We start from the raw sequence: 24,123 nt of genomic DNA, 5'->3' as shown, positions 1-24,123 counted from the left end.
TCGTGTGCAAACGATATCATGTTAGGCCACGAGTCATCATTAATATCATTCTAAATATCTCATTTACCTGATTAACGCCGTTTATTAAATTTTTAGCGTTTATATTTAGCGCCTGTAGTCATGGGCGGCGTTTATTCGACGGCGGTGCGCGTTTATTTTCAAATCATATTTCTTGACTCGTTGACCCAATTGCAGTAAAACATTCGCAAATAATTCATCTGGCGGTAATTTGTTTTTCACAATTATGCATAAAATAGATGCTCGTTGAAAACGTGAACTTAAAAGGCACTCCAAAATAACAGCATGATTAGTGTTTATTACTTCTGAGACACTGTTATAAGACAGTTCAGTATTCCTGATCTAATATGCCATGGACCCCATTGTACCGTTTTTTTTTTTTTTGTTTGAGTGATTGTTTGTTTGTTTGTTTGTTTTTTTTTTCAAGCTAGAAACCAGATGCGCTTGTAGATTTTAATTTAAGCGAGGAGAAAAGGCAAGCAAATTCCATAGGTTATGCACTTACTCCATGATAAGCTGTTGTATCCACCAAATATGTATTTTCCCACACGGACAATGGTCACTGTTGGCCCTTTGTTGTCACACAATGAGTGGAAGGTAGAGGCAGCCCAACCATCCACTGATGCTCTCCAGCAGCGCTTCCAGTAAGAGGACTGGCTCTGCACAACAGGGCTTAACCAGCTGCTCAGGTATCCAAGGTAATTGTTATCGTTTGCCAATATTGCCGAATAACCCAGGCCTTAAAACAGGAAATAAGTATTATTTCACCGTTGACACCCAATTTTTTTCATCGCCATAACATTTTTACATGTTATTGTGTAAAGAAGATATGGAACACTGACACAACAAAAGCAAACAACTGAACATTAGAGAAATCGTTGGTGACGCAGAGCATAAACTACTGAGGCTCCTGAGACAGGAAACTTGTCCACTTCTGCGAAGCGTTATGTTAATCAGTACAAAAGGAAATGCGAAGAATTTGAACTCAGTTGTCACGTACCGAATACACTTTTCACGTATTCAAAAACAAAATGAAAAACAATCTTCCATAATTATTTTTTGAGACAAATAAAAGGCTCAGAAGAGATTTTGAAATCAGTTCTTTTCCCATCAAAGTTTGAAAAGAAAGCCAGAGTTCGGTTAAAATCTCGAGGTACGAACACCAAACTTTCACTTCCCTGCTTTACCGACAGTTTCTTGTAAACTTAACATACTACCATTCCTAATTTTTTTAAGGGCTATAAAAATGTATTTCAAGCTGTTTTTCAACACATCTCACCTGCATAGCTGTGATAACAGTCAAATCCATCTCCAACATATCCAGCTTTACACTTACACATGAACGAGCCACGTTCATTTGTACACGTGGCCAGCTTGTGACAATAATTCAGATTATGTTGGCATTCATCTAAGTCTAGTAATGGAATAAGATGGAGCAGTGAACACTCTTTTAACACCGAAGAAACAGAAAAGGTTAAGTAAGGCCCCTCGCACGTAATTGCCCATATTACTGACGGAGCGTATTTCCGTAACCTGAACCGATTAGGAGTATCGCTGATATCCATGCCTCCCACTCCCCCTTAAAAGACCTCAGAAAGTTCTGTAGTCAGTTTTCCTGATAGACTGGTGGTTCCTAAAACTACAGCACAGTGGTCCATTCTGAGTCTCACACCAGACCAGTCACCAGTCCATCCCGATGACTATTACATAAAAACATCTGACTGTATAGCTGGACCTCGGAAGAAGAGGGTCAATTTTGAGTCTCACAATAGATTCATTGTGTTCTTTGACATGGCTAAGGATACGGTAGACCTTCGCAGGTGTTTTTCGCGAAAAAAATTGTTACTGCGCTATTTAAAGCGTAACCACCATAAACTATATATCAATGGAAGGGTTATGAAATGTGCTTTCTAGCTTTAACCCAGGGGCTTTTTTGCTTTTTTACTTTGGCGGCTAAAAGAATTCAGTTCAAAAAAATGTTTTCGTGAACAACTTGAGTGCATTTCAATATCTTAAAATATATATTTTTTGAAACTGTAGTTGAAATAGTAATGCTTTGTTTGGAGTGTATAAAAAAATATGTTGTCAAAATTTGGCTCGCGAAGGTCTACCGTATCCTTAAGCGAGATACCCAGGTTTCTCAGTGGCTCATTATCAAAAAGTAAGAATTGTTATCAGTGAACTATCCTGCAAAGAAACGTGGCAAAATGCAAGGACATATATGTGATGGACTGACATCTTGTGCGGGAGGGAAAGAATGTTACAAGTTGCTTGACGTGTCTAAAACCAGGATAAGGCCAGACATAACTGGATCATTAGTAGAACAAAAGTAGCCATTGTAAAACATCAGCTGTGTTTGCTCATGAAAATGACACCTTAAAAACTTCATTCAATATGTTCGACTCACCTTTTTTACAAGTAAACTGATGAAAACCACTACACTGCACGTCGTTCCACTCATAGCTGTATTTCACACCAAGTGCGTGCACACAATCTTCTTCTTTGAAGTTATTTGGCTGATTTTTGGCCCAGGCTGTAAAGTTTCCATGTCCACGATCCGCCCAAGTAAAGTCACCCTCTGTTGATCTGTCATTCAAACCCAACCAGGATTTATCTCCATTATGGCGATGTTGAATGTAAACATTTTCTTCATTGTTATTGACATCAACAAGGACTGAGTTTTCTTGTCTACATTTTGTTACAGCTGTGGTCCAGTTTGCACAGGTATCACTTATGTAATAACAGAATCCATTGAAGTAGCTCCATCCGGGATTGCAGATGTCTGGAAATAAATGTTCGTGATTTAATCTTGGAAAGAGTAACAGAAATTTATTATCCACCTACACTCCGCAGAGTAAAAATAACGCCCAAATCGAGTACAAATGTCACACGATATTTGTACTCCGGAGAACCGGTTAGACAGGTTTTCTCGCATCGAGCAAGCGACGAATTGGATTTAAGTTACAAAAAAAATGGCGGACAATTTAAATCATTTTTCTAGCGACGAAGAGTCGGAATGGCTGACGAATATTTATCCAAAAAACACAACAACGCGCCAATTTCGTTCCGCTTCACATACTTCTGTCACGCACTCCCCGTAAATAAATATTCGCGAAGTTCGCCCGCACTGAAATAACAATTTGGGGTTCTGTCCTGGTGTACCGGTTCACAAGGGAATTACCATTGTTCTTTCTTTGTTTAGGAGTTATCGGTTAGCTATTGTGTATTGTTTGATCTTTTGTATTGGCTCTTGTGAACCGGTACACGAGGACAGAACCCAATTTGGCGTGTTGTACGATAAATAACTTATTAGACGTTTTTTCGTGTCCTATCGCTGATAATTTTTACTAGTTATTTGTATTTTGACGAGGCGGTAGGGCTCGTCAAAATACGGCACAACTCGTAAAAAATACTCAACGATACTTCACAGAAAAACGTCTAATACGATATATGTATTCATATGTGACAAAGCTTACTAAATGATCTGCGTCTCCTCCGTCTAAATATTGATGAAATCTAACCCGCAAAGTTTAGTTGCATACCGACCTGTAAGGACCGCATAACTCACTGACACAGGATCATATCTGGTCCCATACAGTTCCTTAACACAGATTCTGAATCCAGACACATTCATATTCTGTAAAAGAATTCGAAGTTTATTATTTAAATGAGTTCTACGTTTCCCTCTCTGTCGAGTTATTGTCCTCTACAGACTTTTTCGCAAGGATATTGAAAGCGGGAAAAAATAAAAAGGGTAAAAGCTGATAGTTTTTTTTTTTTTTGGATGATTTTTGATAATCAAACATCTGTTTTCAAGCCGATTCTTTTAAAGTCTACCGTAAAATGCTTTTTACCTCAATCCAAGTAGAAATGCCATTATGAGCTGGTGCCAAGTTTCCACTCGCTGTTGTGCTGTGATTGGCTGATATCTGGACAGATGGCGTCGCATTGTAACTTCGTGTAAAGTGTACAAGCTGTCAGTAAGATGAAAAACAGATACTGAAAAAAATTACGTATGATGCACGAATTCTTGTATAACTGTTTTCCTGAGCATCATCATTAATTACTCTAATTTTCTATAATCGCAGGGCTCGACTCAGACTTACGCTGTACACTTACCTCGCAGTAAGCGTTGTTGTCTTCATCTGTTGGTGGATTCGTATTTGGAAAGTTTACAGAGCCATGCTCAGTGAAGAGTGGCTTGTGCAACTTAGCAAATGCAAACCAGGTCTGTAAAGAACCAGTGCAAAAAACAACACTTACTTCTAGTGAGTACCATAACATAAATTCAATGAGTTAAAATGATTTCACACAGTAAAAGATCTTAAAATTGAATGAATAAATTTGTAATGGAATGAAACTATGAGAATTATAATCTAATCTGAGCACAATTGCAGATGTCAAAGTATGATACTGAATTAAAGTGCTACTGAAACGAAATTTTCGTATCTGAGATTTTCGCTCTAACCTGTAGTTTTGAATATGCTGATTGTCATGAGATAGTTTGCTTTGGCCAAAAAGAAGCGAAAGATATTTTTTTTAACTGTTCAAATCAAAAATTTTACACAAAACCATGTCCGGGCTCTGGTACCGAGCGAAATGGATTGATGACGTCACTGGTTGTGTTCACTCCGATAGCGTGGTTTATTTCACTCACTGTTTGTTTGTATTCGTGGGCGAAGGAGATGGCAGATATTGAAGTTTTGTCAAGTGAATCTTCTTCTGAACGAAGCGAAGTTGTCTCCAGTAGCGAAGAGGAAGATGGTGCCGTAAAATGGGGTTGACAGGCCTATACGACTCCCCGGCGTGTGTTTAGAGTAGCCTATTCAAAGTTTAGCCCTCACGAGTATGTCTTTGAGCGACCGCCCTCTTTTGTAAGATACGAGCGGCGGAGTTTTGTATAGTTCGCTCAGTAGTGGTTGTGTTTCTATTAAATGCCAGTTTTTCATGAGAATTTGCTTTATGTGTGGCACTGAGTACGCACATTAGGGATTGCGTCTTTTTCGAATCGTTCGCCTTTGTAGATGTACAGCTATTTTTTTGACTGTCTCGATCGTTAAGTTGTCTTGATTGCTTTCAGCTTGCGCCACGCGCGCTGATTCGATCGTACTACAGTTCTTAGTGTTCAGTGTTCCAGCCGTTTTGGCTCGTTTTCTTTTCTTTATTTCGGTATTAAAACGACAGATTTCATGTTCATAGAAACACATGATCGCCTTTACTGTTTCTTGCTCCGCGTTGTTAAGGATTTGCTTTATCTCATTTTTGAAATCCTCGTCTGCTCTTATTTTGGCCCTCACCCTATATTGTAGGGATTCTGGGCATGTTCTGCTAGGCATTTGGTACAGAGGAATTTGTTCGTTATCCTCAGACTTGCCGAGTAGATCATCTTCAGTGGCGGTGGCGGTGTCGTATGAGGCTTCCATGTTTACTTCACTCTCTGAATGGCACTGCCTTGGCCCGGGGCGTTTAGTAGCCCATCTGCCATTATAATGTCTTTCGACATTTTCAGTAGATGGTCAGCCAAGACCGCGGTTTCGATCGTAATCTTGTGGATCTCGTCAGTTGCCGATTAACTAAATAGACTGGTAGAGATTCGTTCTCGGTATCAGTCGGGAATTTTGCTCCCTATCCAGGCAAACCTCTCGCAGATAGCCAAGATGCCGATGTGGCCGCCGATGAAGAAGAGGATGGCATTTTGCCCGAAATCCTCTTTTTCGACTTCCCAACATGCAAGCCACACTCCATGCTTTTACCCTTCTTTCACGGAAGTACACAACCAGTGACGTCACAGGGCTATTTTGGCCGCGCCAAGATGGCCGCCAATTTTGATCTCAGCCGGTCAACTTCGAATGGTTAAAAATGTACTTTCCGCTATGCGTTGGCCCAAAATAAGTACGCAGCGTTTGCAAATAACGTTCAAACTCTATTATATTGCAAAAATCTCGGATATGAAAATTACGTTTCAGTAGCACTTTAAGCCGATACCCTGGTGAGACTGAAGAAAATATCCACAATCTCAGAGCTTCATTGATATTAAAACAAAGAGAACGCATATCACATACCACATAAATGTCTTGATGCTTGCCGTCAAAGTTTTGTAGTTCCCGCAAACAAGCCTTGAACGAGTCCTTGGTTACATCTTCTGTCCAGATCAACGCAGCGTCGTGTTCCTTTCCACTTCTTTGGTGATCAGATGTCACAAGAACAACTGGTGAAACCTTAAACTTGTCCTAAACACATGAAAATAAACAATTTCATCACAAATCTGACTACATTTTGGCAGTTTTTTTAAATTAAGTTTGGTCTGCATTAATCTTTACAAAGTCATCTGAATCATTAGTAATTTGCAGTGGGGTCAAATATTAAAATGATATCAAATTATAGTGAATTGCTGTCTATATTAACCTTTTTCACCGAACGTCTTTTTATTATCATCATTATTGTTATAGTTATTATAATAAAAATAAAGATTATTGTTATTGCCCACGATGTTCACTTAATAAAGGATATTCTATATACAAGGCTAAAAGATTAGGAAAAACATTATTAAAATGTTTAAACCAAACGTCTCCGGCTGTTTGCCATCATTAGGGTTGAAAATAATGACCGTTTGTACATACATATATATTTTATGTGATTCTCGATGGGGAAAGTTTGAAGACATAAGAAATAACTTGTTTGTTCAAACTGGGGTGGAATTGTTGGATCATTAGCCCCTCGACGATCCTACGCTTGTGGAATGTTTCTGCTGAGGAGAGAACACGCTAAGTGGAAGAATGTGATGGATTTTCCCGCAAGTGTTTTGCAGGTTCAGAGGTGTGAGCAGGATTTGAATGCTCCGAAATACGTACTGTTCAATTTCTCACAGTTTCGCCAATGTGATCAACGCCACAAGAACAATCTGCTTTGTAAACAACTTTGGATCCGTGAGTATTTTTAAGGCTTTCAATTTGCCTTGTTTGCCACAGGATTACAAAGATGAAATTAAAATTAGTGAACTCGTTGAGTTTTGTAACAAACGTCTTACCGAGTCTCTCGTTTTTACCGCAAAAAGGAAGCTTGATAAAAACTTTCTTTCGGTCTTCGAAGAGAAAATTCGGAATGATGTTGTCATCTTGCATTGAGTCGTTTAGAAAGTCGTTGATTGTATGCGAAACAAAACGCCTAGGATAACCTGCATTGACAAAAGATGTTTTAAGAGTTTCTATGTCCCTGTCAAGATCGGTAGAGATGCGTTTGGCTGTATGGAGTACGCCAGTGATGCAATTCCTTTTCCATTTTGTAGGGACCTCAGATTTCCAATATGTTGGTAGTTTTCCCGGTTTCATAAAGACTGTAAATGCGCGACTTTAATTGCGTGACTTGAAGTTTGCGTGACATTTCAGTTACGGTTGGCCTTTGAGCCATTTGAGCCTTTCGGATAGTTTTTCTTTCTTTAGTTGTTGCATCGTACGCTCCTTTACTGTTCACTGTTATGTCCGGCGTCCGTCCTAAGGTTACTTCTTAAGTTTTGGTTTCAAGCCACCGACGTATAGGGACCGATATGTAAGTTGCATTCGTTTGTTCTCACTCTGTAGCTTGCCCGATTTATGCAAGGTAGCGTTTCTCTTGATCTGATTTTATGCTTTGTGTGTGTGTGTTATTTACTCGCCGCCGTCGTATCGTCTAGCGGCTATTTCTAGTCATAATTTTCCTTTATCTCGTTTCGAGCAAGCTCTTTACTAGTTCTTTTCGTTATGTTAGATTTATTTACGCTGTTAAGTCGCCACGTGTTTCAATTGAGTACAATCGATTATATAAGTTTCCTTTTTAATTCGCCTACAGTTTACGAGATCTATTAAAGATAAGTCTCCGTAACGTATCCCCTGGCTTGGTTGTTATTTTCTCCGGTCGCGATTTTCTCGGCGCTTCGTTCCGCCTTGATGTTCGCTTGCCGCTACAAAGACGCTGCAATTAAACTTGTTGTTCTAACTAAAGGCAGTATCAAGGAAGTGGTCGATTGAGCATTCAAATCCTGCTCACACCTCTGAACCTGCAAAACACTTGCGGGAAAATCCATCACATTATTTCACTTGGCGCGTTCTCTCCTCAGCAGAAACATTCCACGAGCGTAGGATCGTCGAGGGGCTAATGATCCAACAATTCCACCCCAGTTTGAACAAACAAGTTATTTCTTATGTCTCCAAACTTCTCCCATCGGGAATCACATAAGATATATATGTATGTACAGACGGTCATTATTTTCAACCCTGATGATGGAAAACAGCCGAAAACGTTTGGTTTAAACATTTTAATAATTTTTTTCCTGATTTTTTAGTCTTGTGTATAGAATATCCTATTATTGTTATTATTATCATCATTATTATTATCATTATAATCATTTCTATGGGCTCCAGGTCCTATTTTGAGCAGTGCGTCAACGATAAAGTCGAGGAATAGGTAGGGCAGGTGACAAAATTGGCTGAGTTTGCTCTGTCGCAGCCCCAGCTGGCTTGTTACCCAGCGTTTGCTTTTGGATTAAATCTGCGCTGGACGTACTTTATGAGAACTCTGCCTGACATAGAGGATCTACTCGGACCTCTGGAGCGTGCAAATGCTGATGCCGAAATTATTATAGATCACAAATGTACACAAGCTGAACGCGAGTTGCTGGCGCTGCCAGCGAAAATGGGAGGCATGGGCCTAGTAAATCCGAGTCAAGTAGCAGCCGTAGAGTATGTAGCATCGGCTAATATTACTGGTCCGTTACCCCAACAAATAGAATCACAGGCACCTGAGCAAACCGACGAAAATGAAATACGCCCTGTGTAACGGCAGATACGCCAAATGAAAAATAAGTATCTGAAGGAAAAACTTGATGAGGTGAAGAGCTCGATTTCTGAAAAAACTTTGAGAGCTGTTGAACTTGCCACTCAGAAGGGTGCTTCTAGTTCGCTTACCTTTTTTCCAATGAAAACAAAGTTGAGTTTCGAGACGCTGTGAAACTCAGGCAACGACTGAAAAGTTCCTGACACGCCCTCTCTCTGTATTTGCAGGGACATCTTCACTGTGGATCATGCTATGATATGCAAACGGGGCGGATTTATCACAACGCCATAATGAAATGAGGGATTTGGAGGCGGAACTGCTTCGCATGGTGTGCAATGGTATTGAAATCGAACCAGTTTTGCAAGACATCAGAAGAGAACAGTTGAATTGGAAGCCAACACTGCCCTAATGCACGACAAGATAAAGTTGCTAGGGGATTCTGGGAGAGGCAGAGGTCGGCTTTTCTTGATGTGAGAGTGTGCCATCCAAATGCAGACACCTCTAGAGATATGGATCCAGACCAGATATTCAGGGAGCATGAAAGATAGAAGAAGCGTCAGTACGCAAGCCGTGTGTTAGAAGTAGAGCAAGCTACCTTCACGCCATTAGTTTTTAGCATGACAGGTGGAATGGCGGTGGTATGTGAACGATACCATAGTAGACTTGCTGAGCTAGTTGCTACAAAGAAGGGATCAGGGCAAGAGTGTCCTTTGCGCTGCTGAGATCATCCTTACTTTGCTTTTAAGTTAACTCTCCTAGGAACTCGCGAGCCTCGTAAAAAAAGTTTCCAGCCTAGTTAATTGGTCAGATTTTTTTGAAAGCTAAGCTATTATCTTGTTTTCTTCTTATATATTTGATTGTTATGTAAATAGGTATTAATTTTATTGCTATTAATAGGGTTAGTATTACTATTATTATTATTGTTATTATCATTATCAATTAAAAAAATTATTGTTATCAGTATTATTTATTGTTTTTATTCTCATTTAAGCCAATGAAAGGAGAATGAAGCCGGATGTACCAAAAAATTATCTGTATGCAAACAACTATTTAAATTATAAATTACCTTTCGAAACGTCACATCTGCACAATTCGTTCCTGACCACCATTTTGTCATTTTGATTCTTCCAGTCATTCCCTCAGGGGGTGCTCCTTGGTACGCCATCCAATCAATCGTGGCGAAAGGATTGAAGTTGTTTCCATTCCTCCCTGACTGCATTGCGCAGACTGTAAAATTTTGATTGTTGACTTTTTCTGTCCAAAATGTGATAGCATGATGCACCGTGTCGGAGTCATTCAGGTTCATGTGATTAAGGGTGATCTGTACTTGAACTTCTTTGTTCGGATAGAAGCGGTATGGTGGGAATACCACTATTTTGCAGCTTGAATCTGACCATTTGGGAACTCGAAAAAGCTTTACCCGACCATGAATGATTGGAAAGCCTGTAAAGATTGGAAACGCTAAAGTTCTAAACCAGTTGTGACTAATTTTTTCCTGTTATGCCTCATGCAAGTTTCCGCAGGTTTCAATGCATTTGAAAATCCTAATTTTTGTTTCTGTCTTGTAAGTGGAACACAAATTTCCTTCTCATAGTAATATGGCCTTACCCTCACAGCTGCCAGGATGATACAAGGTATTATTGTCCAGTCCCTTGCAGAAGCTCAATTTGTACAGGCATTCATTGTCATATGTCGTTCCATTTTCCGTGCAGACAGGGTTTTGATACGACGGGCAGTTGTCGTTACACACACACCGAGCTTCATGGGCACTGAAGGTTTTGCAGACTCCAAATGATGGGCAGAACACATTTAGACAGGGATTGAGGTCTGTGAATGTGAAGCAAAATGATAGTTAACTCAAAATTAAAGAAAGATACCAAAGCAACGATATCAAATAATTGCACTGATAAATTCAAGTTGAACCCAAACCTCCAATAACGACGTAGCTAACAGACAGAGGGTCGTGTTTGCTTCCTGTTCCACTCAAGTCTTTGACACAAATCCTCATGGATGTGAGGCTAACTTCCTACACAGAAACCAGAGAGCACAAGTTGAAACAACAGCAGAATAACAATCATAAAATCAGAGCGATCATTTACCTCAACCCAGGCTGATATGATGTTGTTTTTGGGTGAGACAAGGCTTTTCATGCTGACTTGAGGGTTGTACAAATGATGCACAGACACAAGGACAACAGGTGAAGCATAAAAGGTTGTGTTGAACAGCACCTCCTGCCAAAATTAAAGAGAGAACAAATTTATATGAGAGAAATTCTGTATGGTACTACGTAGGTCTGTTTTGAAAACGAACCCTTTTTTACCTTGAAATAGCTCCTCAAACTTCACAGTAAATGAGACTAGATTACACTCACTTGACAAAAACCATAATTGTCTTCAGCCGTTGGCGGGTTACCGTTCGGAAAATCTGCTTCTCCTGACAGCGTAAAATTAAATTCAGAGCCATTGCCAACAAATGCAAACCAGTCCTGCAATAAATGAATGCCAAGCATGAGTTGCCGTCAGACAAAGTATAAGGTTCTCAGACTAAAAAAAATTATAATAAAAAAAAGAACCCAGCTAAGTTGCCTTACCCGCTCACCCATGAAAACTTACAGGATAGATATCTCTTACCACAGTGGTGTCTTGATGTTTCCCATCGAAGGGCAGGAACTCCCGGATGCACACCTCATAAGTTCTGGAATTTACATTTTCCAGCCAAACATACATAGCGTCATTTGGCTTTGTGTCACGTGTGTACCTAGCTGACACAAACACAGATGGTCTTCCAGGAAAACTCTGCAACGTTTTTGGAGAATATATGAATTTATGTCTATGGAGTAAATTCACCTCAGTTCTAATAAAAATCATGCAGCTCGACGACCAAAGGGAAAAGTATATATTGGATATCTTGTCTTTCATTGGTTGAGAGCGAAAAGCTTGAAATCTTTCCCAATTCTTCTCTTTCTTTACCTTGCAAGGTTTAGACTTTTTAACCCACCACGGAGATGTCTGAATACTGAGTGGCCTGTCTGAATGAGCATGGAAATCTGTCCCACATGAGGTAGGCGGGCTTCGCTTTGCAAGTTGGTTTTTAGTCTTTCTTACTGGGGTGGAACATGCTAAGAGGACCTTGACCTGAAAGTTTTGTTTTGTTATTTCGTTATTTCTTCTAACCTGCGAGAAGGTAACTTTGTCGCACTTAGTTTCTGTTGTCCATATTCCATTAAAAGAAACACTACCACGCGTCATTTGTGGATGATCTTGGAAAGCCAACCAGTTAACGACTCCTGTACCATTGGATCCAATGCCTGACTCACGAGCACACACTTCAACGTCACGCGTAGTAACGGACTGAACCCACATAGCTGACGGTGAATGGACCCGTGAGAACGTCTCACCATGGCTTACCGTCACCTGAACATTAACCTGTAATTTCGAATCCAGGACGCACAAGTGATTATCAGAAAAATAACGAGATTAATCTGTACACGCATTTCAAGCGAAATAACTTAACATTCTCAAATAGCCGACGGATCTTGTTGTTCCAGTACTCTTTCCTTCCCGCAGAATTGTTTTTGATCTCTTCACACAGCTGCTTTGTTTGATGCTTAGAAGGTGAGGTGAATTTTATTGCTTAAGTGCTAATCTCTGGAACTTGTCAGAGATGTTTCCCCTTTTGAGTTTCCAAGGCTTCAAAGTCAATTTTGTCTTTCGTTCCCAGTTCCTAACCTATAGGGTCTCAATTAACAGTGACAAATAAAGAATGTTGATTACATAGGAATATATTAAGTCAAAATACAGACTAGAACTATGGGGGTACTATGTATGATATCCAGGGAGATGTGGTCACAGTTGGCGCTGTGGCAGCCGAGTAAGAAGAGGAGATGAAGAACATAGATAAAACAAGAAACATATTTCATCAGGAGGAGAAGTGTTGTGGAATAGATTCAATTGACAAAGACGCAGGATCAATAAAATCGACTCGATCTAGAAATTGATCAAAAATGGAATCGATCAAATGGCAAGACAAAAATGTTCCCTGAGTGTTGCTCAACTGAAGACCTTCCATTACCTCCGGTCGCTGTTAGATGGTGCCTTGAAATGCTTCGGATCATAAACCAGTACTTACCGTTCCCGATCCACTGAATGTTTTGGGGAATACAACTGTTGTGCAACGAGGCAGTCGACAGAGTTGAGAAGGTGAACACGCACTGCTACAGCTCCAACCCTGCAGAGTCTGAGAAATGTTCAGCCTGCCAGTTTGGAGGGAGATACCTACAGGTAAGGAGATGAATATTTATCAAAAGAATCAGTTAGCGCACGGCAGAGATAAAGGGGAGGTTTTTTCCTCGTTTTGGGAATTTCAATTTGAGTCAGTAGTTCAAATGGAACAAATAACGTGGAACACAAGAACTGATGTGACGAACATGTATATGTGCGCCTCCAGCACAGGACTGTTTAAACGTAGAGCAATTTTCAATTAAATGAGGTAGTTAATTGAGGACAGTTCTGCTTTTACTTAACTTCACTCTTGCGTCACCTTGTCAGATGAGCAGATGGAAAACTGAAATCAATCTCCTTTTGGTCGCTCTCATTTTTCCAGCTTTTCAAGCAGTCACTGTTTTCAATTTGAGCGATTACATGTATCACTGGGTAATGATGATGTCAACCTTAGTTCTGCCTGACCAACGTTATCAATTCGCTTTTGGTTTTCCGGCATCTCGAAAACTATTCCATTTTAGTCTTCTTGTATCGCACTCGCGTTAGTAGGTCCCTCAATGTGAAGATAAATGGCTTATCCAGCAGATAACGCCGGTGAATTCCTTTTGTGAACGACAACCAGACTTCGCAGTCAGATTTGTTAATTGTTTCAGCGTAACATTTTGACCTTATAAGGTGAGCTTACAAGTTGATATTCTTCGTGCAGCACTGTTGTGGAGTTTATCTGTTTACTTTATTTTTCATGAATACTGATCAGGGTAAGGTATGTAAGGTATTTCAGCTTTAAAGTCTTCGCAGTCAGATTTGTTAATTGTTTCAAGCGTACCATTTTGACCTTATCAGGTGAGCTTACAAGTTGATATGAAGAATGTGCAGCACTGTTGTGGAGTTTATCTGTTTACTTTAAAATATACACCATATTTTTTTCCATAGACACTGGGGGAGGTTGCCTTTTTTTTCATGAAAACTGATCAGGGTAAGGTATGTAAGGTATTTCAGCTTTAAAGTCTCCGTTACCATCCAGAAAAAAAAACTATGACATTAGCAAATAATAGAACTTTTATAACGTAGGTATCCATGCCAAGCCTGGGGGAGGAAAGTAACATTTTCTTAAGAAAGATACGACTGAGCAGCTTTCATTTACCGAATGAAGCGTGTATTTTGATGTTACGTGAGATAAAATAAATTACGATTCAAAGAAATGTCAATGCAATCACCACTCTGAGCAGAAACTAAAGGGTCAGACATGACATTCCTTACGACTTGACAGGTCAGAACGTTCAACTTGCTCATGACTGATGTGCACTTATGGGGCCTACTTATGATCTTGCTGCGAGCTAATACTTGCCACGTGGCTTTAATTTATTTTTGTTTAAGCTTGAGGCGGAGGGCAAGAAACATCATTAACATCGCTGGACGGTACATAACTGCATGATTTACAAAATGAAGTAATCAAAGTATTTTTTATGTCGAGACCTACATTTCTATGAAAACAGTTTTTAGACGAGGAAGTGGTATAACATGACCAATGCTACTTTAAAAGAAGGTAAGTGGTGGTTATCTAGCTTTTTAATTCTTTATTGTAACTCTCAAGGGCTTTAACTAAGTCGAAACATTTTTTACACAAGGAAAGACATTTCGAAATGGATGATGAGACATTTCGGACCCTATTAGCAAAAACATTCTAAATCAACGTTTATGACGAAGTTATAAACATGGGCTTCCCTTAAATCTCTGATAGCGATCCTATCCGAATCATCAATTAAGGCTTTCCGGCCTCAGTACAAAGAAAATTAAACCTAGACAAGGTCTGACGAATAGAATAATGATCATAACAGACTGTGTAGGAAACACAATTTTCCTCTCCCACATTACTCCCTAACTTCAAAACATGAATTTATCATCAGAAGAAATGACTTCACGTTTGTCAGCTTTCGTTCTAACCAGCAAAGTTTGACGACGCAAGACTTAAACAAAGTTGATACATGAGCAAAATTATATTTGCTCTACTGCAGTTTTTCCAAAATTTGTGGGTGAAGTAGTACAAAAGGTATTTCAAGAAACTTGACATTATATTGAGATCAGCAGTGAGGTCTGCCTGAAAAATCCAAACGAAGACTGAAGAAGGAAGACTTAATCAATTTGAAGCCCGGCTTAGTGCGTTAGACAATAAAATATAAATTTCTTTGCCATAATTTTCTAAATGACTTCTAGGGTTCCAGATGCAATTTTGCTTTCGTAACTGATAGTATTTGCAGTGGTAATGCAGTTTTACCTTTCACGGCCAATAATAGATTTCCATGGATGAAAACGGTCAGCACCAGCAGAGTTGGACGACTCATCCTCACAGACTAAACCTCTACCAAATGACTGTGATCTGTATCTGTGAAGTGTGTTTTATATTTTAATAAAGAAAGTCTCTTGCATAAGTGCGTAGATCAATGTTGTTGTTGGCTCAAATATTCTACTACTTAAGCAACATATCATAGGGAAAATACGCTTATGATGAATATTATTTCACAGTCGATATCATTTCACCTGTCGCAATATTTTCACCTCTGAATGTTTGATTTTGACCAAGAGGCCAGTGACAACACCTAACGGAATGATACACATTGCTGCACGATTCACACAGTAAATTTATCCGTAGTTTACTGAGCTATTTTTTCTGCCTATTCACAGACTACTTCAGACCAGGAAGCGACATATCCTCTGTAAAAGTTTTTGCAAATGTGATTCGAATTTTTTGTTTTCGTGAGGAAAGAGGTCAATTTTTTTCAAAATTTCGAGAATTTATGTAAGGCCACCCCCCCAAGGGGTTCCAATCTTTTCAGGAACTTTGTATCATTCCCGACTTCATCAATTAAGATAGAAGGACTTAGGCTTCAAACGGATTGACAAGGCCTTTCAGGGCATGTCTGCATGACCAAGGATTTCATCACGATATGATAAGAAGCTACAATTTTATATAAGGAAACTTTAATTATAAATCAAGGAGAAAACCTGTTTTCTCTCACAGAGATCCCTTAAACCAGATATAGATGAGCAAAACATCATTTGATAACAATGCGAGTCTTGAACCATTTAATAAATGTGTTTGCTACAAGATGCAGAGTCTCTCGGAGGCGGTCTGTGTGAACATGACCGCGGCGTACCTCTATGAACGGTTGGAGCATAGTCCACTTAACAGTAAAAATATTGTTTCTGAGTTTTTTATTCCTTCGTGCGAAAGTATCATGTGCATCATTAGAAAACGGGACAGAAAGGATAATAGACGGATTACTTAAATAATTCTAGCTTTCAAGTTTTTTTTTTTTTTTGCTTTGCAGGTGCAGGCCTGTTTCGGTCGAAAATTTAAACTTACACCTCTACTTGAAATAAGGAAAGCTAAAGTTGGATTAAACCAATCAGACTGACCACTCGTTTGCAGTGATCATATCAAAATTGCAATTTTATGATGTGCGTGTCCAACCAGGTGGATAATAAAGAGCGGAGGGATTAACTTGCATTGTAAATTTCTAATTCAAAAATTATCAACTGTTTAAGTTTTCTAAAAACCATAAACCATGAATGGTTCTTTAATCTCGGTCATCTTTGTTTTTCTTCTGGCTCGTTGTGGCTCAATTACTGGCTTCTCACTGTGTTTAACTTTGACCCAGAGGGCAAAAAATACAGGTAGCTTACACATAACTGCACGATTCTCAAGGTGGCAAAATTTGTTAATGTTTTTATCACAGGAACAATGCCTGCCTCAGCATTAAAGGATTTCGACCAAGAAATGGTAGTAATCTTACGTTTCCACTTAAAGTTCTGCAGTTCAATGACGTTGAAAATTAGACAATAGGACTAAAACTGAGTTAGTTCAATTTTCCGAGTATTCCTTCCACAGGGAGGAAAGGAAATTTTTTCATATTTTAAAAATGAGGAATCTCGGTGAGGGACCGTGCCTGAATTTGACTGCAGATCTCATTGAAGGCTATAACATACATGTACATAACGGTCAATTTACCTTCTTTAAGTTTTGTCTGAATTTTTTCCTTTCCGTGCAAAGGCAACATTTGTCTCAATGGAAACTAGAGGAAGTAAAACAGGGATTTTTTGTCAATAACTGTAGCTTTTGCTTTTTTTTTAGTTTCTGTTGTTTTTTTTTTTTTACTTGGTAATAAGACATTTAAAAGTAACCGGCAGGTAACGTACTCGTTTACTTGAAATAAAGAAAGGCTGATGTTGGATTAAAGTAATTAAACTGGTCGCTTTTGATTATGATTTGGCAATGATCAATTCAAAACTACAGTTTATGGTGTGCGTGTCCGTGCCATGAAGGCATGAAGGTAATTAAGAACGGAGGGGCCGGATTAGCTTGTATTACAACTTTCAAAAAAAAAAAAAAAAAAAGGACCAAATATAAGCCGCTTAGGTTTTTCAAATTCATAAGCTATGAATAGTTTTGTAATTTTGGTCATCATTGTTTTTCTTCTGGCTCATCTTTGTTCAATGTAAGGCTTCTCATTGTGTTTGATTTTGACCCAGAGGGCAGTAACATTACGTAGCTGCACGATCAAGACACAATGCTGCCTGATTCATAGAGTAGTGCAAATTGTAAATAAACCAAGTAGGTTTTTCTATTTGTCTGGGAGAACTTCTGTAAAATATTTCCAGTTTGACTCGGAAGACAGAAGCTTTCCTTAGTAATAATCGTTGCAAAAATCGCGATTCGATGTGTTTGCATCCGTAAGGAGACGAGCAGATTTTTATCATATTTCCAAGGATTTGTCTTCAGCCACCTCCAAAGTGGTTCCGATCCTTTAAGGGCCTTCGTGTTATTTCCAAATTCATTAATTTAAGTAGAGGGGAAAGAGGATTCAAACCGGATCGAAGAGGCAGTTTAGGGCTTATTGGCAAGACCAAGGGTTTCATCACCATCTGATAACAAAATAATTTATTTTTAAGTCATCTTTGAAGTTTTCCCGTCAATCTCTTTAAGTGACTAGGATCTATTTTCTGTTTACAATATCACCCCTGAATAAAGAAGCTCTCAGGAAGTATATAGAGGACTATGAATAATCTGCCTACTGATATTCGTGCGTACAGGGTTTGATTAAGACCTTGGTCGTTTACTCCTCCTAACCCCTCGATTCGAGATTTCACAAGGTGGCGATGCATTTACCTTCCAAATCTGTTTTATTCACTCAAATTATGCCAATAAGGATATTTCACGAGGCTTCAAAGAATTTTCTTTTTCTGTCAATTCTGAACTAATCTCACATGAATGGAAGTCACATTGCGAAATTCACATCAACATGACTAACCCTCCTGGAGCGTTCGCCGTGCATGCCCTAGTTACAAGAAAAGCTATGGAAAACCTACGGTTCTGGAGAGCAGAAGTAAGTTAGGTGAATGTCGATTGACCCAGGAAGGCTCGGAAGGAAAAGCGATGGCCAACTCAAATTTCCACCAATGCAAACATTTTTACAACGGATACTTTGAACTATTTCTTTACTTTCATGACTTCTTCATGATCATGTTATAAATCTACGTCAATAGCATGCCTTAAAAAAGTGACGAGGTGTCTACAAAGAAAACATTTAAATCCTGAATTCTTATGACACTTGATTCCACAGGTGTGTTAGGTAGTTTCATAAAACACTTCAATTTCATGTGGTTGAAATTTGTAACTTCCTGCCAGGAATGATTGGGCGAAGGCGCTGCCATAACTGTGGCCAGATGGTGGACTGTACGTGTGTCCAAGGTTTGAAGAAGAGTTTCTGTAGGATGAGGCGTGTCTAGCAATGTGAAGATCGCTCCCTCCACCAAAAGAGGGTCCATAGCTAATACAAGGGTATATGGAATATGTCCTCAGAGAGTATACCGGCCTTGTTGAGTTAGTTTTACGGGTCCCCAGCCTGGCTTGTTAACCAATGAAAACAGAAAGGCGCGCGATGTGTACTGGTATCCGCAACTAGAAGCTGCATAATAAGTCAGTAAGAATTCAACTGTCGATCCTTTTCAAGGGAGAGAAATAATCTCCACTTCACATACATTTAAAATTTTTAGAAAGGCTCATAAGATTTAGCAATATTTATTCTATCAGCAGTGCACAAAATATCATATCATGAGTCATTAACTTTCCAAATTTACCACACTGAGTTACTGTAAGTATTCCTTTTACTCGATGCTGCGGCGCTAGTTAAATTTTAACGCTTCCCAAGCGGTGAAGACTCAAGGGGCGGCATTTATTCCAATGCGGTGTGCGTTGATTTTAAATCAGATTTATGAAACCATTGACATCAATCACTGTAAAACATTCGTAAGTGGTATTGTGGAAATTTTGCTGAGATCGTTAGTCTGAATCGCCTCAGAGGCGGAAAATCGAATTTCTCCCCATTAGGCCCAACGAAGTCCGGAGGAAAACTTAACTTTGATATGATGTTGGAAGCTTCCGTTTCGTTTTCCTTTATTCGAAATTTCAGAAAACCCTAAATTCCCCAGCCGTTGTTGAAATTTCGTGCAGGTTTCAACTACCCGTGCAAAGGCACAAAACCCTGTCTGAACATATCTTTCGCTTCTTTCGCACTTTGCTCGCGTTGTGCTTGAGTAACAAATTAGTGAAATGAATCTTCGAGGGCAATTCGTTTTTCGAGACTCGTTAAAAACCTAAGAGACTCGTTAAAAACCTAAGCCTAGAAAGCACTCGCATATAAGGGCATAATAAGTGTATATTACATGTATATGACACGCGTTCCTGATCAATTATGCCGTGGACCACATTGTGCTGTTTTGTTTTGTTTTGTTTTTTTTTAATTAGAAACCAGACGTACTCTCAGATTTCAATTTTGTAGATTCTACTTCATGGAGGAGAAAAGGCAATCAACCAATCAACCAAACACAATCAATCAACCACACACCTACTCAATGATAAGCCTGTGTATCCACCAAGGATGTATTTTCCCACACGGACAATGGTCACTGTTGGTCCTTTGTTGTCACACAAATAGTGGAAGGTTTCGGCACGCCAACAATCCACTGATGCCCGCCAACTTCTCTTCCAGTGAGAGGATGGCTCTTCACTACAGGGTTTAACCAGTAACTTAAGGTGCTCAGGTGATTGTTGTTATTTGCCAGTATTGCTGATTGTGTAAAACCTTTCAGAATGGAAGAATGGTACCCCCTTACTCTTGATACAAAGCGTGTACGGTTGTATTTAACAAATAAAGGGGCTCCACTGTACTCTGTTCTGTCTAAAGTGGTGAGGAAACAGCTATGACACGAAAGAAGTGTTGGGATCACTAGACGTAGTCGAGTGTTCGGCCTAGTTCTTGAGTGCTCTTAATAAAGGCGCTTCCTGCTTACCTTACAACAGAACACAACACAATATTGAGGGGGGTGAACATCCACTGCTGCAGCTCCAATCTTGCAGATTTTGGGAAATGTTAAGCCTACCAGTTTGGAGTGGAAGACCTTAAGGTAAGGAAAAGTACATCATAAAGGTTTTCTAAAAAAATCCCGAAATTGATTGAGTACAGTTTTACTTTGGCGTGACGACTATTCCATGCACTGCGATTCGAAAAATGTGTCCAAATGACACTTTATGACCTGATCAGGTGAAGTAGGACAAAATATGCGACAGGTTTGTGCTTGCCTGTCTGGTGACATGGCAAGTCTTTCCATCGATAGAAATATGAAAAGTTAATCGTGCTAGTTATGCGGTGATACTTTTAAAACAAAGGTTTCCTTTCTGTTTTTAAAGATATATCCATTGATAGAAAGTTGATATCAAACGAATCGCCAAAACATATGGTGACTTGATGACTTACCTATTGGTGAGGGTCAAAATTGTGGTGAAAAATGTTTTTCATAGAACAAATTTTCAATCCAATCAACGCTTGAAGTGCAATTGTCAATAGCAATTTGTAATTCCAAGGGTCGGGTTTTGAAATCGACCTTGAAGGGAAAGAATAAAACCGAGCTCGAGCTATAGCCAGCTAAACTATTAAGTTTCGTCGAAAGACGTCCTTTGGACATTAATTGCAAAGGTAACAAAACGCTTCGAATGCTATTAAGCAGGCATAGAGCGAGACTATAGAAGTGCTTTTTTTATTTTTGCATAAGAGTACCTCGCACATTTATATTAAAAGGAAAGAATGATGTTATCAACCTGATTTGGCCCGAAGTGAAGGCGCCATAAAGTTTTTAGGCCCACGATGGCAAATTTCAAAAAAAGGGGCGAGTTTTCATTGCCACCAAGAATCTTCTCCTTAACCTTAGGACAATCTCCTGGTTTAAACCACCGATAATGCAAACTCTGACCGGCTGGCCTAAGTTCCAAATACTTTTTAAGCATGATATTGCAGATAAACCGAGAGATAGAAAAAGGACTATGGCACTTACTTCCTGAATCGTTTGGAAGCTGATTTAGCATGAAGGGTAACAAGACTTAAACGAGGTTAAAAGCTCAATAGTGGCCGTTAAATTAAGACCATTTCTTCAGCAGAACTTTCTGGGGATAAAATGGGGGGCTTTGCCCTGAAATTTTTCCTGCTCCGGCTTTTTGTAAAGGGAGAAATTCCACAGAGTTCAAAAAGGGGGATTGAAAACGAAAGCTAAGTCGGAGAAATAAACTCAGACAATTAAATTTAACCGAAGTTTTTAGAAGTCACCATGTAAATTACTCTGAATGATACGCTGCAGCAAATGTGTTTTAAATACGTTTAGCTTATTATGCTTTGCAGCACCAATACAGTCTTACCTTTTACGGCCAAACAGATATTTCCACGGAGGAACAAAACTATGATCAAGACGGTTAACCGAGTCATTCTCCCAAGCTATGCTTCACAAAATGGCGTTAGCCAGTGAGATCAGGTCCTTATATTAGAACTTAGAACAGCGTTTTGATTGGTTCAAATCGACATTCAACTCAAGCAGAGGAAAAGAAGGTAAAGAGGAAATATCTCGCAAATTGAAACCTTCACGTGAACGCACTCTGCAATTTGATATTTTAAGTGGGACAAGTACAAACCTGTTTCTGGCAAAAACTCATTTACCTGGTGTACGTTTCATTTCATCTGTTTGCGATTTTTATTTTGATCTGAAGGGCAATAGACATCACGTAGCTACATGATGCACACTGTTGCATGATTCATAGCATCGAATAATTTTTAAGAGTGCTCAGCTAGATTATTTAATTGTCGGCTTGTTTCTTTCATTTAGATGGGAAATATCACTATCATGTATCCTATATGTTTGTGTCATGAATCTCAGATTTGGAAATGCATATGTGGCGGTGCAGCATATGGTTGCTACACCAATCGGGACTTCCCCATTGAAATCACCTAATTACAAACCTTTGATCTCATTTTTTACTCTGTGGTGGTGAGGAGAAAAGTTTCCCTTTTTATTGGCCTATCTATAGATCCCTTTGACGGAGTGCCAAACTTTTAAGGGTAAATACATTAGTTACAAATTACGAATTAAGCAGGCGGCCTTGGGCGTAACGGGGATACTTCATAAGAAAAGGCTTCATTAAGGTATTACATCATGTTAAATTATCTTACATCCTGCAAAAGATCTGTTTTCGCTTATGGAGATATCTTTAGAAAATATTCATCTTCTTTACGTTATCAGATAAAGCTGTAACTCTCGTATAATGAATGCGATCCACAATTTGAAGAATTTCGAAAAGGGGACGTGTTTGAATATTGATTACTGGACCTTCATCGACGTGTTGAAACATACCCAGCAACGAATTAATTCTTCTCATTTCAGTAAATAAAACAATGTTTTGATTAGCTTAAATTTTCCCCGACTCGCACAAAAGTGTCTGGTTTACTAGAGGAAGATAAGATGGGGAGAGAGGGTTCATTTCACCAAAAATAGCTTTAAAATAGATCTACCAATATGTTCGAGGGATACAGGTTCAGACTTGCCACTGACGAAAAACCAAATATTGAAAACATTCACTAGCTCGACTGAGTGAAAGCTTGTTACTGGATTAAAATCAGTAAATAGCTCTGCGCCACTTTCTTAATGTTCATTTCAAATTTGTAATTTTTCCTGAGAAAGTTACAAACGAAAGTCTTGTACCTTGTTCAATGTTTTCACATTTTCTAGGGTTTACCTTTGGCCTCGTATAAAAAGCAGTTCTAAACTTCTAGGAGTCTCAGAATAAATCCTACAGATTTTTAATGTAAAGGGAAAATAAAGTAACTTGAAAAGGGATTGGGTTTTATCGCCAAGAAAATACGAAGGTGATCATATAAAAAATTGACAAGGAAAAGATTTGCTATCTTCGTAATTTGCACTTTTGATCTCATTACCCGCTCTTTGAGATAAGTTTTGAAAAATTTCCAAAATAACTACAAACGTTTAGATCAGTTGATCAGTTAGCCTCACCTTGATACCCTTAACCTAGTATCCTGAAAAAACTGATAAACATTCCGTACACGTGCCACTGGTAAATCACATCTGGTGTTCATTCATGGCAAAAATCAAGATTTACCTTTGAGCTAAAAATTTATAACTGAATCATTTTCCGAGTCAAAAGTTAGCTCTTCTCCGTAGTTTTTACAAGCATAATTCGTCCGAGGCTTTTAACGTGATAATTGCGTTTATTAATTGCATTCTTGTACTTCGTTTGCTAATGATGTAAGCCGGCTGCTGAGGATGTCGATTTTAACTTTCGTCGATTTCATATTTCTTGGAGTCGCACTCATCAGGTCGGTGAGGGTGGTAGGATACCACTGCACTTCCTTTGTTCTGGAGTGATTTCCAACTAAATATTGATGAGGCTAGATAGTTTACTCCCATGCCAGAGTGTTAGAAGCCGATTTCTCGAGCCATTGTACTGTGCTTCTTTGATTCAGCGAACAGTTGACTTTTTCTTAAATAAAAACCAGTGAGCGGCATGCAGCAACAGATCTTGTCAACTTTGTTTATTTATCCGACAGGTTTCGTCTGATCAAACAGACTTCAACAGGGATTTGGACAAGATTTACCAATGACCTACTTATATAAAAGAAGTTTAAAGAGCAAGTCACGTTCAAATTGGGGTGTGAACAGCAAAATCACCCACAAACAGGAA

At 39.1% G+C, this 24,123-nt stretch overlaps 1 protein-coding gene and 2 long non-coding RNA genes across 4 annotated transcripts in view; 1 reads left to right on the top strand and 2 right to left on the bottom strand.

Annotated features, from left to right (window-relative positions):
- The window catches only part of LOC148740535 (uncharacterized), a 49,992-nt gene extending 34,275 nt beyond the window's left edge, over positions 1 to 15,717 (bottom strand). The window contains exons 1-16 of one of the 2 annotated variants that reach the window (XM_088748601.1): positions 15,322 to 15,501; positions 12,955 to 13,100; positions 12,000 to 12,251; positions 11,457 to 11,621; positions 11,198 to 11,311; positions 10,926 to 11,057; positions 10,756 to 10,852; positions 10,435 to 10,653; positions 9,893 to 10,269; positions 6,081 to 6,248; positions 4,138 to 4,248; positions 3,873 to 3,992; positions 3,565 to 3,655; positions 2,426 to 2,800; positions 1,298 to 1,432; positions 524 to 757 (exon numbers count right to left, since the gene is read on the bottom strand). In XM_088748601.1, the coding sequence (XP_088604727.1) occupies positions 524 to 757; positions 1,298 to 1,432; positions 2,426 to 2,800; positions 3,565 to 3,655; positions 3,873 to 3,992; positions 4,138 to 4,248; positions 6,081 to 6,248; positions 9,893 to 10,269; positions 10,435 to 10,653; positions 10,756 to 10,852; positions 10,926 to 11,057; positions 11,198 to 11,311; positions 11,457 to 11,621; positions 12,000 to 12,251; positions 12,955 to 13,100; positions 15,322 to 15,388 (2,803 nt within the window). In that variant the 5' untranslated portion in view covers positions 15,389 to 15,501. Of the gene's footprint in view, positions 1 to 523; positions 758 to 1,297; positions 1,433 to 2,425; positions 2,801 to 3,564; positions 3,656 to 3,872; positions 3,993 to 4,137; positions 4,249 to 6,080; positions 6,249 to 9,892; positions 10,270 to 10,434; positions 10,654 to 10,755; positions 10,853 to 10,925; positions 11,058 to 11,197; positions 11,312 to 11,456; positions 11,622 to 11,999; positions 12,252 to 12,954; positions 13,101 to 15,321 lie in introns of both variants that reach the window. The other variant, XM_088748602.1, reaches the window with a different exon arrangement.
- On the top strand, positions 15,300 to 17,671 carry LOC148740534 (uncharacterized). Its single transcript, XR_015996581.1, has 2 exons — positions 15,300 to 15,436; positions 16,066 to 17,671. It is a non-coding gene; the product is annotated as an uncharacterized LOC148740534 (long non-coding RNA).
- A 109-nt stretch (positions 17,672 to 17,780) lies between these two features.
- Positions 17,781 to 22,369, bottom strand: LOC148740533 (uncharacterized). Its single transcript, XR_015996580.1, has 3 exons — positions 21,793 to 22,369; positions 19,952 to 20,504; positions 17,781 to 19,012 (listed from the first exon to the last, which is right to left on the bottom strand). It is a non-coding gene; the product is annotated as an uncharacterized LOC148740533 (long non-coding RNA).
- Between the last annotated feature and the right edge of the window lie 1,754 nt (positions 22,370 to 24,123).

Source organism: Stylophora pistillata, chromosome 2 (assembly GCF_964205215.1).
Source record: "Stylophora pistillata chromosome 2, jaStyPist1.2, whole genome shotgun sequence".
Taxonomy (NCBI): Eukaryota; Metazoa; Cnidaria; class Anthozoa; order Scleractinia; family Pocilloporidae; genus Stylophora; species Stylophora pistillata.
Note: the sequence above shows the minus strand (reverse complement) of the source record. Positions and strands in the feature narration are given on the sequence as shown.